Raw genomic sequence first — 13,308 nt, 5'->3', positions numbered from 1 at the left:
CTGACTATATTGGCAACACAAATGTGTTTAGGCTTCTTTTTATATGAGTGGTCTCAATGTTATAATTTAATAAAGTAATTAATTAATAACGGCAAATAAGGGTTTGAGCTACATATTGTAAGCAATAGGACAAAGAAGCATTATTCTCAGTCACTATTCAAATTGTGGAGATGCTAGTGTTGGACTGGGGTGAGCACAATAAGAAGTCTTACAACACCAGGTTAAAGTACAACAGGTTTGTTTCAAACACTATCTTTTGGAGCACTGCTCCTTCCTCTACTGCTTCATCTGAGGAAGGAGCAGTGCTCTGAAAGCTAGTGTTTGAAACAAACCTATTGGACTTTAAGCTGGTGTATAAGACTTCTTACTATTCAAGTTAACTAAGGCCTACTGGTCTTTGTGGGAGGGGAGCTGGGTTTCTTGCACTATAACAATTGTTTTTTGCACACTGTTTTATATTATTGTTGTTTATTGTGCCAAAATGTCTTAATAAAATTGTTTATCAAAAAAGAGGTTAACCAAGGCCTACAGATTTAGCGCATTACTCCTAGCTTTGCCACATCTTTGTTTCTGAACCAACCAGACTGCTATTTCAATTACAAGAATAATGTTTTTTTTAAACCAAAACTGCAGTGGGTATAGGCTTTATTATGCTACTTGTGGTTCCTAATGCTGATGTGTGGTATGGTACAAGGTTGTCATTACCCGTTCCAGTAGCAGAGTGTGGCCACACATCTCTGATCATCTGAAGAATGCTAGATTTTACATGCCGGCTCCCTGCAGTGACTTGCCATACAATCCACTGAACTCGGATTGTGGCCTATTTAGTACTTAAAGCCCTCTTGCCCTTTTTTTAGTAACCCTGGAACACAACGCCTGCCCTTTTACCTCCTCTCTTCTCACCATCCACACAGTCATTCCAGGTGAATTTACTTGTTGTGCTTTCAATTTTCTCACCAATGTGACCTTCTCTAAATTGCACAGACTAAACATAAATTGGGTGGCCACTTTGCAGAATACCTCCGTTCAGTCAGCTTCATGTCGCATGTCATTTTAATTCTCCACCCACCCTAATACTGGCCTCTCTGTCCTTCACTTCCAGTGAAGCTCAATGTCAATTTGAGGAACAGCATTTCATCTTTTGATTAGGCAATTAATAATAATAATCTTTATTAGTGCCATAAGTAGGCTTACATTAACACTGCAATGAAGTTACTGTGAAAAGCCCCTAGTCGCCACACTCCGGCGTCTGTTCGGGTACACGGAGGGAGAATTCAGAATGTCCAAATTATCAAACAACATGTCTTTCGGGACTTGTGGGAGGCAACCGGAGCACCAGGAGGAAACCCAGACAGATACAGGGGGAACGTGCAGACTCCGCACAGACTGTGACCCAAGCCAGGAATCGAACCTGGGACCCTGGTGCTAACCACTGTGCTACCGTGCCGCCCAATTTACAGCCAACTAGACTTGACATTGAATTCAACAGTTCAGATCATAACAGCTCCCCCCATTTTTTCTTGTTATTTTTGTTCTTGGGTGGCAGTGGTTGGTGATGATTCTGATTTTCAGATTCACACCCCTTCCAGACCCATCTTTTGATTTGTTTGCTTCTCCCGTTTTCACTCTCTTTGGCTTTGCACGATCAATCCTCGCCTGCCTTCTATCACATTCTCCCCCCCCCCCCCCCCCCCCCCATCTCTCCTCATCTCTGAACTTGCTTAAAATCAGTTATAACTAACTATTTATAGTTTTGACAAAAGGCCATTGACTAGAAATGATGGCTTTGTTTCTCTCTCCAGAGTTGCTGTCAGACCTGCTGAGTGTTTACAGCACTTAATATTTTATGTTAGATTTCTAGCATATATAGTTTTTTGCTTTTGCAATGGTGTTCCTGAGGCCCAGCATTGTGAAGATGTCAATAAGAAAAAAATTATAATGACACGATGGGCTGGATTCTCTGCATCCCGACGCCGGGGCGGAGAATCCATGTTTCAAACATGGAATCAGGACCGGCGGCGGTTCCTCAATTCTCTGACCCCCAAAATGTGGTATGCCTGGGAAGTATGCCGCGCCGCATATCCTCCACCTGCGGCCATTACTTGAGGCCCGCCCCGCTATTCTCTGCCCCTGACCGGCCAAATGCCCGACGGCATGGATCTAGTCTGGTCCTGCCGTTCGGGATACTCGCGAGGCGCCTGCGAACTCAGTCCGCGGCCGCCATGATCGGGGCGGGCCGATCGGAGGGCAGAGGGGAGCCTCATACGGGACTGTCCTGTTTGGACGCACGGCCGATCGAGGGCACTATATCCGCAGTCCAGCTCCATGGTCTGAGTTTTGCCATGGAGCCATGGAGCAGTCCAGTTCCATGGTCTGAGTTTTGCCATGGAGCACGGCGCGACCGAAGGAGGCCGCTGCTGTGTGCATGCAAGACCTCTGACCCGGACGTACAGGGGGCCGTTTCTGCAGCTGGAGCTGCAGGTTTCACGACAGTTGCCTGCAGGGCTGTGATTCTGGCGTAAAAGACCATAATTTTCACGACGGCATGAGGGCATAGTCCCTGAAATAGAGGATCCAGCCCAATGTCTTCACTGGCACATTTGACTTATAGGCACATGTGCAGATATTCAGTATATTCTGTCACTTCTGTAGGATAATCCCAAAGTAGTGGGATTTCTCAATCTCCACTCGACTCAGTATAGCTGGAAATGGGCAACAAAGGGGATGTAAACTTAGTCCCAGTAGAGTTCCTCAAAATTTAAGTTTGTTTTTAAATTTTAGAGTACCCAATTATTTTTTTCCAAAGAAGGAGCAATTTAGCGTGGCCAATCCACCTAGCATGCACATTTTTTGGGCTTTGGAGATGAAACCCACGCAGACATGGGGAGAATGTGCAAACCCCACACGGACAGTGACCAGGGCTGGGATTCGAACCAGGGTCCTCATGCCGCAGTCCCAGTGATAACTACTGCGCCACATGCCGCCCTCTCAAAATTTAAAGTTAACCATGCCTTGTGGCTTATATCTCTTATGATGCGATATGAGTCTATTTATTTCACTTTATTCCAAGCCTTGAAACGTTGGAGAGATTATTAATTACTTCACCATAAATCAAACCAGTAGATTAAAGAACCTAAATTTGAAAGAGTGAAAAATAAAATGAAAACAAATGAATCATTAAAAATTTATTTGCTTCAAGTGGAGTTTCCATATTAAATTGAGTGAGTCAAGAGTATGGGAATGTAGGTTCAATTAGAATTGGATGTTAATGGTTTTAGGTTTTTTTTCTACTTTTATTGCTGTTTAGATGTTAATTTTTTTTTTATCATTTAAATTAAGCCAAGCTGCCTTTTCTCCTGTCCCTCTCACCCCCATCTAGTTTTGGACTTGGAGCAAAAGTAATAACCATAATAGAATTACTTGTTTAGAAGGCAGATTCCTGCCATTACAATGTAGATTAGATCACAAATTCTGTTATGGAATAAGATGACAGTTCTACTAGTCTGGAGCTCTGACCACATAAGGGAAGGCTGAGACAATTGGCAATATTTTTTTTCACTATGATTTATGAAGACATGTTAAAGTCCACCTGCTTAAGAACAATTAACTCCTTTTCGACGAGCAAGGATTGTAGAACCCAGGTCGTAGTCTGCATACACCTTAATGCACAGGACCAATCCATATTTATGTTTGTCTGGCTCTGGCATGTAGCTTAGAAGCCAATGCTTTGGCAATTAGTGCCCTGGACAGGTGAGCAACTTAGCCTGAGCCTCAAGTGAATATCCTTTGGCTAGGATGTTAAATCAAAATCCTGTTTGTCCTTTTTACATGTCCTTTGACCCTATTTGAAAACTAAGAAGTTTTCCCACAACCAATACGATCAAAAAGGTTCAAGGGTCAGTCATCTCAATGCTGTTTTGCTAAATGATGTTGGTTGATGTGGTTGCCTCATTTGGTTATATAACAAGTCAGTACGCTTCAAGAGTGAGTCATTGTGTGAGCTGATGAGGTGCTGCTGTTTTATTTTGTTTGCTGTATCTTTATCATGTTAACCAGTGCCATGTGGCTGATAGCTCTATGATGTGATATAATTGACTATAAATAAACAACAGAATATAAGGATACAATGACCATGATCCTTTTCATTTATGTTGTTGCAAGTACCTGTTAATGAGTGCAGTGGGCACGTGTCACAAATGTGTAGATTTGCAATTGGACGTTATGTTCTTTTGATAGTGCTGTCAGCTGGAGCAGCCTGAGCTCCATGTTTCAGAGTTTCAGCAGCAATGTGGTTGATTTAGCACAGGGCTAAATAGTTGGCTTTTAAAGCAGACCAAGGCAGGCCAGCAGCACGGGTTCAATTCCCGTACCAGCCTCCCCGAACAGGCGCCAGAATGTGGCGACTCGGGGCTTTTCACAGTAACTTCATTTGAAGCCTACTTGTGACAATAAGCAATTTTCTTTTCATTTCATTTCTTAAATGCCCTCAGGGCTGGGCAATAAATGTTGGTCCAGGCAGCGACACCCACATCCCGAGAACAAATAAAAGAAAGAAGCCGGTGTCACTGTGGTGCATCCATGAGAATGGGTTTTTTGGATAACACATTTCTAGATGTGGTCACCCCATAACTCAAGAATATACAGGAGAAGGGTGACTGCCAGGCAGCCAGGAAGGACAAGGCTCTAAATGCAGGAATCACCTGAGTGCATCTCACTCTCCAACTAGTGACCTGCTCTGAATACTAATTGGGATGATGGTTCCCCTGAGGAGGGCAGTAGAGGCCACAGTAACATGGCTGACTCAACTGCAGAGGAGGATGTTTGGAAGTTTTAGAGAGATAGAAGGGAAATTACCTTGAAGGTGGTCATTTTCGAGCCACTTTGGGAGGACAGAGTGGATTCATGCGCAGCTGGGGGGATGATACAGGAGGGAGGGCTTTGGGTTCCTGGGACTTTGGGACTAGTTCTGAAGGATCGAGCTGGATAGATGGCACCTGAATAAAGACCAGAATTAATAATAATTATCCTTATTAGTGTCACAAGTAGGCTTACATTAACACTGCAATGAGGTTACTGTGAAACTCCCCTAGTCGCCAAACTCCAGCGCCTGTTGGGATACACTGAGGGAGAATTCAGAATGTCCAATTGACCCAACAAGCACGTCTTTCGGGACATGTGGGAGGAAACCGGAGCGCTCAGAGGAAACCCACGCAAACACGGGAAGAACATGTAGACTCCGCACAGAAGGTGACCCAAGCTGGGAATCGAACCTGGGACCCTGGCGCTGTGAAGCACCAGTGCTAACACTGCGCTACCGTGCAGCCAATTATCCTAGCGGGGTGATTTGTTATTGCTCTTTGGGAGGGTTTAAACTAACTTCACAGGAGTATTTGAGCAGGAGAGCGGAATACCAGGAAGCACTGAGAACTGCAAGAGACAGATAGCACTAGAACAGGAAAGAATAAGGTATTAGGCAGGGCCAGAGTAAGAAGGAGTGTAAAAAGGTCCAAATTAGATTTACTGTGCATGTACGTGGATACGTAAAGTATGGTAGGTAAAGACTCTTTAAACTCAGGCCTTTTACCAATTTGTTCATATAATGCCATGTCTCCCTTTTCAGTCACTTAAACACAGAATTACTGAACCTCACATTATTCCAAATTCTTCTTGGATGCAGCATTTTAACAATTTCTTCTGATCTCATGAGCTTGGAAAAACATATTGATTCCACTTTCAGTGTCATTGAGCAAGGCACCACTCTGTCATCTCTTGTAATATCTTTACCAAGCTTCACATAAGTCCACACCATCAAGATGTTGAATTTGAGTTTTAATTGGGTGTTTCTAACTGCAAAGGAAATGAAAGCAAGTATTTGCATTGAGGTAACACCCTTCATTTCCTCAGGGTATGCTGAAAATGAAGTACTTTGCAAATGCTGTTTGGTAAGCAAAATATGATAGCTAATTGATGCATTAAAGGTCCCATAAATAGCAACGAGATTGCTGTCAAGCTGTTTCATTTGAAAAATAAATGTTGGGCAAGATTTCTTCAAGATTTTTATTGAGGACAGATGGAGAATCTGTTTAACATCTCATTCACAAGAAGGCATTTCCAACAATCCTGAGCTGCACAGTCGTGTCAGCCAGATTGCTCTGGATTAGGGCTTGAACCCGCTATCTTCTGACTCATAGAACTGCTACTAACTAAGTCAAGTCTGGGGACCAGGTGGTGTTGATCGATAATGTGCAGACACTAGGTGACTAATAATAATAATCTTTATTAGTGTCACAAGTAGGCTTACATTGACACCAGTGAAGTTACTGTGAAAATCCCCTAGTCGCCACACTCCGACGCCTGTTTAGGTACACGGAGGCAGAATTCAGAATGTCCAAACTACCTCACAAGTATGTCTTTTTTTGGGACTTAGAATGTCAGCACTGTTGTGCCTTTGATTCGGGTTTTTGGCATCATTAGGTCTGTTTCTGAAAAGGGTTGCGAATAAAGCAGGATCATTTGCAAAAGTCACTTAGGTCTGTACAAAATATCCTGCAAGGTCTGATGAATGCACTTACTGAATCTGTGCAGTCATGGATGAACAGTTAACTGCACTGCTGTCCATGCAACTCCATGGACATTGCAGCAAAGCATGCAATAGCTCCAGTTCAGTAGAGTGCCACTATTTGTCATGTATGATCACACTGCTACTAAAGTCTCAAATCTAAAAGAGGGTCTCTTATCCAGCTTCAAAGAATAACAGTAACTTATCTTAACATGTCTTCTCAGAGAGCCATGCACCAGTCTTGCTGGATCTACTGCTGGTTCTGGAACTACATTCACATTGCCTCTCTCTGCCTTTTTTAAAATAAATATTTTAATTGAACTCCTCTCATTTTATACAAATCACAACCCCAATACACATATAACATCAATATCAACATAAAAACAAAAAAGAAAGAAAAGAACAAAACCCACTGCACCCAAAAGACCCACTCCCTCTTCCCCCCCCCCCCCCCGCCCAACAGCTAACAATGATCAGCTCCTTAAAATGCAATATAAACTGCAACTGCTACGATAGAACCCATCGATCAACCCTTCACCGTGTACTTGACCTTCTCAAGTTACAAGAACATCATCAAATCACCCAGCCATGTTGTGTTACTAGGTGGTACCACCTGCCTCCAACTCACCAAATTCCGCCTCTGGGCCAGGAAAGAGGCGAATGCCAAAGCTTCTGCCCTCATGCCCGTCCTCTGCTCCAGCTGGGCCGACACGCCAACAGGCTTGGCTCTAGATCCACATTCAGGATAGTCAATATGGTGCTCAAAAAAAAGACCCAAAAACTCACCAGCTTTGGCAGGACCAGAACATGTGCGTATGGTGAGAAGGCCCTCTCGAGCACCGCTCAGACGTACCCTCGACCCATTCAAAACTCATCCTGGCCTTGGTTAGGTGTCCCCTAAACACCACCTTTAGCTGAATCAGACTCAGCCTCACACAGAATGACAGAGCATTCGCCCCACGCAGGGACTCTCTCCACTCTTCCTCCTCCAGAATGGGTCCCAGCTCCTCCACCCACCTGGCCATCACTTCTTCCACCGAAACCTGTTGTTCCCCCTTGATCCGCCCATATATGCCGGACGGGCTCCCTTCCTCTGACTCCGCACAGGAGAGTATCCTCTTTATCAAGGTAGATAGCAGTGTCTCCGGAAATGTCAGAAACGTCTGCTGAACAAAGTCCCGCAGCTGAAAATACCGATTCAATCCCACACGTCTGCTTTCTCGATCAACTCTTCCCACTGGCAAAGTGCCCCTCCATAAACAAGTCCCTCACCCTCACCTGCCCTTTGCCTCTCGACCCCCTAAATATGGCTGGCACAATAGCACAGTGGTTAGCACTGCTGTTTCATAGTTCCAGGGACCCGGGTTCAATTCCCGGCTTGGGTCACTGTCTGTGTGGAGTCTGCACGTTCTCCCCGTATCTGTGTGAGTTTCCTCCCATAAGTCCCAAAGGACGTGCTTGTTAGGTGAATTGGACATTCTGAATTCTCCCTCAGTGCGTCCGAACAGACACCGTAGTGTGGCGACTAGGGGATTTTCTCAGTAACTTCATTGTAGTCTTAATGTAAGCCCACTTGTGACACTAATAAAGATTATTATTATGTAGCATTCAATTTCACTGGCTCACAAAATGGTTCCGACAGGAGCCCATCTTGACACTGCCCTCAACTTAAAATGCTGACGGAGTTGCCACCAAACTTTTAAAGTGGAGACCATCACCGGATTCAAAGAACATTTCACTGGAGCAGATGGCAAAGATGCCATCGCCAGCGCCTCCATACGCACCACTTTAAAGGACCATGACTCCATCATCCAAACCACTCTTAACACCTTCTCCAAATTAACTGCCCAATAATAATACGTCAGGTTCAGCAGCGACAACCTCCGCACCTGCCTCTCCTGTTGTAGCACTGCCCCTTCGAATCCGAGGAGTTCTCCTCACCCAAATGAAACCCATTATGAGCCACTCCAGTTCCCAAAAAAACTACTTCGTAGAAAAACCGGGAGGCATTGATACAAGAACACGAATCGTGGTAAAATACTCATCTTAATAAATTGAACTCAGCCTGCCAACAACAATAGGAGGCTGTTCCACCTTTGCAAATCCACTTTAGCCTAACTCATAAAGCTCATAAAATTTCACTTGCGAGGTTGCGCCCAGTCCCGAGCCACCTGGACCCCCAAATAGCGAAATCTAGTCCCTGCCAATCGAAGTGGCAGCCCTACTAGCCCAGCTCCTCCCCTCGCAGGGCTAACCAGAAAATACTCCCAACATTCAGTTTATATCCCGAAAAGGAGCCGAACTTCTTCAAGGTGCCAAATATGTCCCCCATAACTGGCCCAGAATTCCTTACATATAGCAGCAAATTATCTAAGTACAGGGACACCCAACTGGTCCCTGTCTGCATCTTTCCCAAGGTCCTGCGGACCTCATCCAACCCCATCGGCACCTCCATTTCTTCCCGCAACTCCTCCCCCACCTAAGGAAACTCTAATTCCTCCAAGTACTCCACCACCCCCTGCTCGTGTCCAGACGACTTCGACCTATAGAGCCCCACAGAAAAGGACCGAAACACCTCATTGACCACCTGGCTCCTGTACCTGCACAATCTCCCTGGACGTCACCTTAATTGATGAGCCTTCTCTCTATACTCTTATACTAACCGCTTTTAGCGCCTCAAAGGATTCACCTGGTTTACAAAGTACATTTTAAGCAAAATGGTCTCATTAACACAAAAAGCCCCTTTTAAGCACGCCAGCACAAAGTCCCTTTTAAGAACGCCAGTTGATGGTGGTCAAGAACAAATTCTGCTCTAAACCCAAGTTAGTGTCTGTATTTTTCTCTTCCAAATCCCCCCAGGTGATTTATCATGAGAGTTTCAAAACTCCACTCAAAAACAGGCTTTAAATTCTTCTCTCATAATAATGCGTCCCTTGGCAGTTTACATACCAAAATCCAATTCAGGTTTTCCAAATGACATTTTCAAACAAAGCTGCTGCCCCATTTTTAACAGTAAATCCAGTCCAGGATTTCACACCTACCCCTTAGGATTTTTTGTCTTGACTGCTGTGCAAACTGCTTACAATTGTTTTAACTTTCAACTTCCAAACTGTATTAAAATTACTTCAAACGTTTCATCTACCTCTGAAGTCTGCTGTCTGACTTTAAACCTCGATACTGTAATTATCTCTAACTCGGAACACTTTGCTTACTCTTTCTTCCTCTGAACAATACCTTGGTCTCTGTTCTCTTAATTTCAGACATTTTAGGCACTTTTGCTCTCCTAATTCCCTGGTTACCTGGACTATGACGTGTACTTTAGGAAGCCCGTACTTTTGAAGCTTCCGTCCTGTCCAGTCTTTCTTCTGACAAGAATTGAGAGATGTTCACTCCCAGGGGTCCTATCTCCAACTGCTCTCAAATTACCTAAACTAAAACTCAAAAGCTTTCTACTTTACAAGGACCTCCAGTTGCTAAGCAATGGCCAGATGTTCATGCTATTTGTTTACTTTTCACACTGTAACCCTCTCTAAGCACAATAGAAACCCAGTTGGAACTTAACCAATGCCTCACACATACAAACACCTTTGTCCAGCATGAATCTAACTGTAAGTTTACCCTTCCAGGCACAGAAAAATTGAATGAAACCCACTTAAAACTATACCTTATTTCTAATATTTAAAAATACAAATATAAATCCCTTAAAATTACCTTGGTTTTCCTAACATAATTCAAGGGATAAAACTTAATCATGTAATTGTGAAATGTGTTTTTTTAATAAGCCAACCCTTATTTTGAACTCAAGAAACTTTGGTTGCTGCAAGAAAATATTTTAAATGAAAAATAATTTCAGAAAATGCTTTGAGCAATTTGTGGATGGCTAGATTATGCAATCACCATATACTTGCACTATAAAACAGCAGCTGTAGTGCATAACACAATTTGATATTTTTGTTACAATTCTACAACAATTATGTACTTACAATTAGTTTTTAGTAAGCTGTATGCTTCAAGTACAAAACTTAATATACAGTTGAAAGGTAATTGGTATTAGCATAAGTTCCAAAACTTGTAATGCGTCACTCCAGGTAATCTTCATTATTTGTGTAGCCACTGGAGTTGGAAATTCTAGTTACACAAAAATGGGAATTGTCATTGGCAAGTTAAGGGTGGCAGTGGTTAGCACTGTTGCTTCACAGCGCCAGGGTCCCAGGTTCGATTCCCGGCTTTGGTCACTGCCTGTGCGGAGTCTGCATGTTCTCCCCATGTCTGTGCGGGTTTCCTCCGGGTGCTCCGATTTTCTCCCACAAGTCCCGAAAGACGTGCTTGTTAGCTGAATTGGACATTCTGAATTCTCACTCCGTGTACCCGAACAGGCGCCGGATAGAATGGATTCTTACAGTAACTACTTTGCAGTGTTAATGTAAGCTTACTTGTGACACGAATAGAGATTATTATTATTATTATGTTTTATACCAGTTTATTAATGTCTACTGATCATCAGCAAGTACAAATTGATACCAGAAGGTGGATCATTTTACTCTATCTCCAGGCTCAGGCGAGCTCGGACAGAGAGTTTCTAATTATCTGAAATCTCGTATGTTTTATTTCAGGGACACCGCCAATGTGATCAAAGAAAAATTTGGCAAAAAGCTTTACGAGTCACTCTTAGAGTAAGTATCTCTGTGTGCAATGGAAGCATAATCCTTAAGAATACAAATGTTATCGAGTGGAATTGTGTTCAAACAAATTGGACACTGTTTTATTTATTCTTGCTTTTAATTTTTTTGTCTTTCTGAGTATTAATAAAGATGTGTCAGCCCAGCTCAGTTGCCAGCATTCTTACTCCTGGGTTGAAAGAAGCTCCATTTCTAGGTTGGTGCTCAGCAAATAGGCTAGTACTCCAATGCAGTACTAAGTAAGTGCTGCATTAGTGGATATGTAATCTGTTGGTCGGAAACGTGACTTCCTCTTCAAGTATATATTAAAGTTCCCAATACACAATTTGGAACAGAGCAGCGAATTATGAAATGAAAATGAAAATCGCTTATTGTCACGAGTAGGCTTCAATGAAGTTATTGTGAAAAGCCCCTAGTCGCCACATTCCGGCGCCTGTCCGGGGAGGCTGGTACGGGAATCGAACCGTGCTGCTGGCCTGCTTGGTCTGCTTTAAAAGCCAGCGATTTAGCTGAGTGAGCTAAACCAGCCCCTCGTTTAGTAGGGGAAACCCGCACAGACATGGGGAGAACATGCAGACTCTGCACAGGCAGTGACCAAAGCCGGGAATCGAACCTGGGACCCTGGCGCTGTGAAGCAACAGTGCTAACCACTGCCACCCTTAACTTGCCAATGACAATTCCCATTTTTGTGTTGTCTTGACCAACATTCCCTCCTACCCAATACTACCACAGCAGATAAATTTGTAATTTATCTCATTACCTTTTGGGGTAAATTATTAGTGCAAAATGTTGTCTGGATTTGCTTACCTGATCTCATTTCCCAAAAAGCTGTTTATTTTGTGAGGTTCTTTAAGATGTGACAAATTGGAAAATAAGTGTGAGTATTATTCTAAATCAATTTTGTTTTGTGTGTTCAATATGGTGAGTGCAGGAGTAATGTGCCCCAGGCAGTACTTTAAAACAATTGTGGAAAGCTGCCATGCAATCAACTAGAAAGTAGCATTGTTTGCAAACGGTGACATGATGGATCAACACTCAGTTCATTCTGGAGCCTGGGTTTTAATCCAAATCAGACTGATGGGATAAAAATAAGGGGTGCAATTCTCCGCTCTCACAAAAATTCGGAGAATAGCGGGCGGCGTAAATTTTTACAGACACGCTGGTCCGACGCCCTCCCGCTATTCTCTCCCCCCCCCCCCCCCCCCACGGCCGCCCTCCGACACGAATCGCTGCTCGCCGTTTTTTTACGGCGAGCAGCTATTCACCCCTGGCCGATGGGCCGATTTCCAAGGACTTTACGGCCGTTTTTATGAACGTAAAACACACCTGGTCTGACCGTTCGTAAAAACGGACGTAAAGTCCCGATCTGGGGAACCATGGCACCGATTGGCACGGCAGTACCACGGCCGTGCCAAGGGTGCCATGGGCCCGCGATCGGTGCCCACCGATCGCGGGCAGCGGGTACTTAACCCGCGCACTCTTTCTCCCTCCGCCGCCCCGCTGGATCCATTCGCGGGGCGGCTGAGGGGCATACCGGCCCGCACATGCGCGGGTTTCACGCATATGCGTGATGACGTCATCCGCGCATACGCGGGTTGGAGTCGTCCAATCCGCGCATGCGCGGCTGACGTCATCTGACGCGTCAGCCGTTGTTAACTCTGGCTAGTGGGCTTAACGAAATTCGTTAAGCCCGCGATGCCGGAGTTCACGGCCGCGCGATGCTAGCCCCGACCGGGGAGCTGAATCGGTTCCAGGTCAGGGGGCGGAGGCTGGCGTCAAACGCGCCCGTTTTTGACGCCAGCTTCCCGAGTTTTCGTAACTCGGGAGAATCGCGCCCCTGGTATCGATAAAACAAGCAAAACATTTCCAACTTCACCCTAATTGGCGGAGGAAAAGGTAAATTCAACAATGATGGAATTGGATTGGCCTAGCTGTGATTTAAGGTAAGGCACATTGGTGGGTGGGGAGAATAGGAGGCTTACTCTGCATTCACGCCATGTTATGTTTGACCTGAAGTGCTGACAGTGGATTACAAATAGAAAGAATAGGAAAAGTGTTCTGTTCCCCCAC

General features: G+C 44.4%; 1 protein-coding gene across 1 annotated transcript in view; it reads left to right on the top strand.

Annotated features, from left to right (window-relative positions):
- Positions 1-13,308, top strand: part of LOC119971723 (glycogen [starch] synthase, muscle-like) — a 162,728-nt gene that overhangs the window by 92,695 nt on the left and 56,725 nt on the right. The window contains 1 exon segment of the mRNA XM_038807667.1: positions 11,173-11,232. Coding sequence (XP_038663595.1) covers positions 11,173-11,232 — 60 coding nt within the window.

This window comes from Scyliorhinus canicula, chromosome 9 (genome assembly GCF_902713615.1).
Source record: "Scyliorhinus canicula chromosome 9, sScyCan1.1, whole genome shotgun sequence".
In the NCBI taxonomy this organism is placed as follows: domain Eukaryota; kingdom Metazoa; phylum Chordata; class Chondrichthyes; order Carcharhiniformes; family Scyliorhinidae; genus Scyliorhinus; species Scyliorhinus canicula.
The sequence above is the reverse complement of the archived record's forward strand: the minus strand, read 5'-3'. Positions and strand labels throughout refer to the sequence as shown.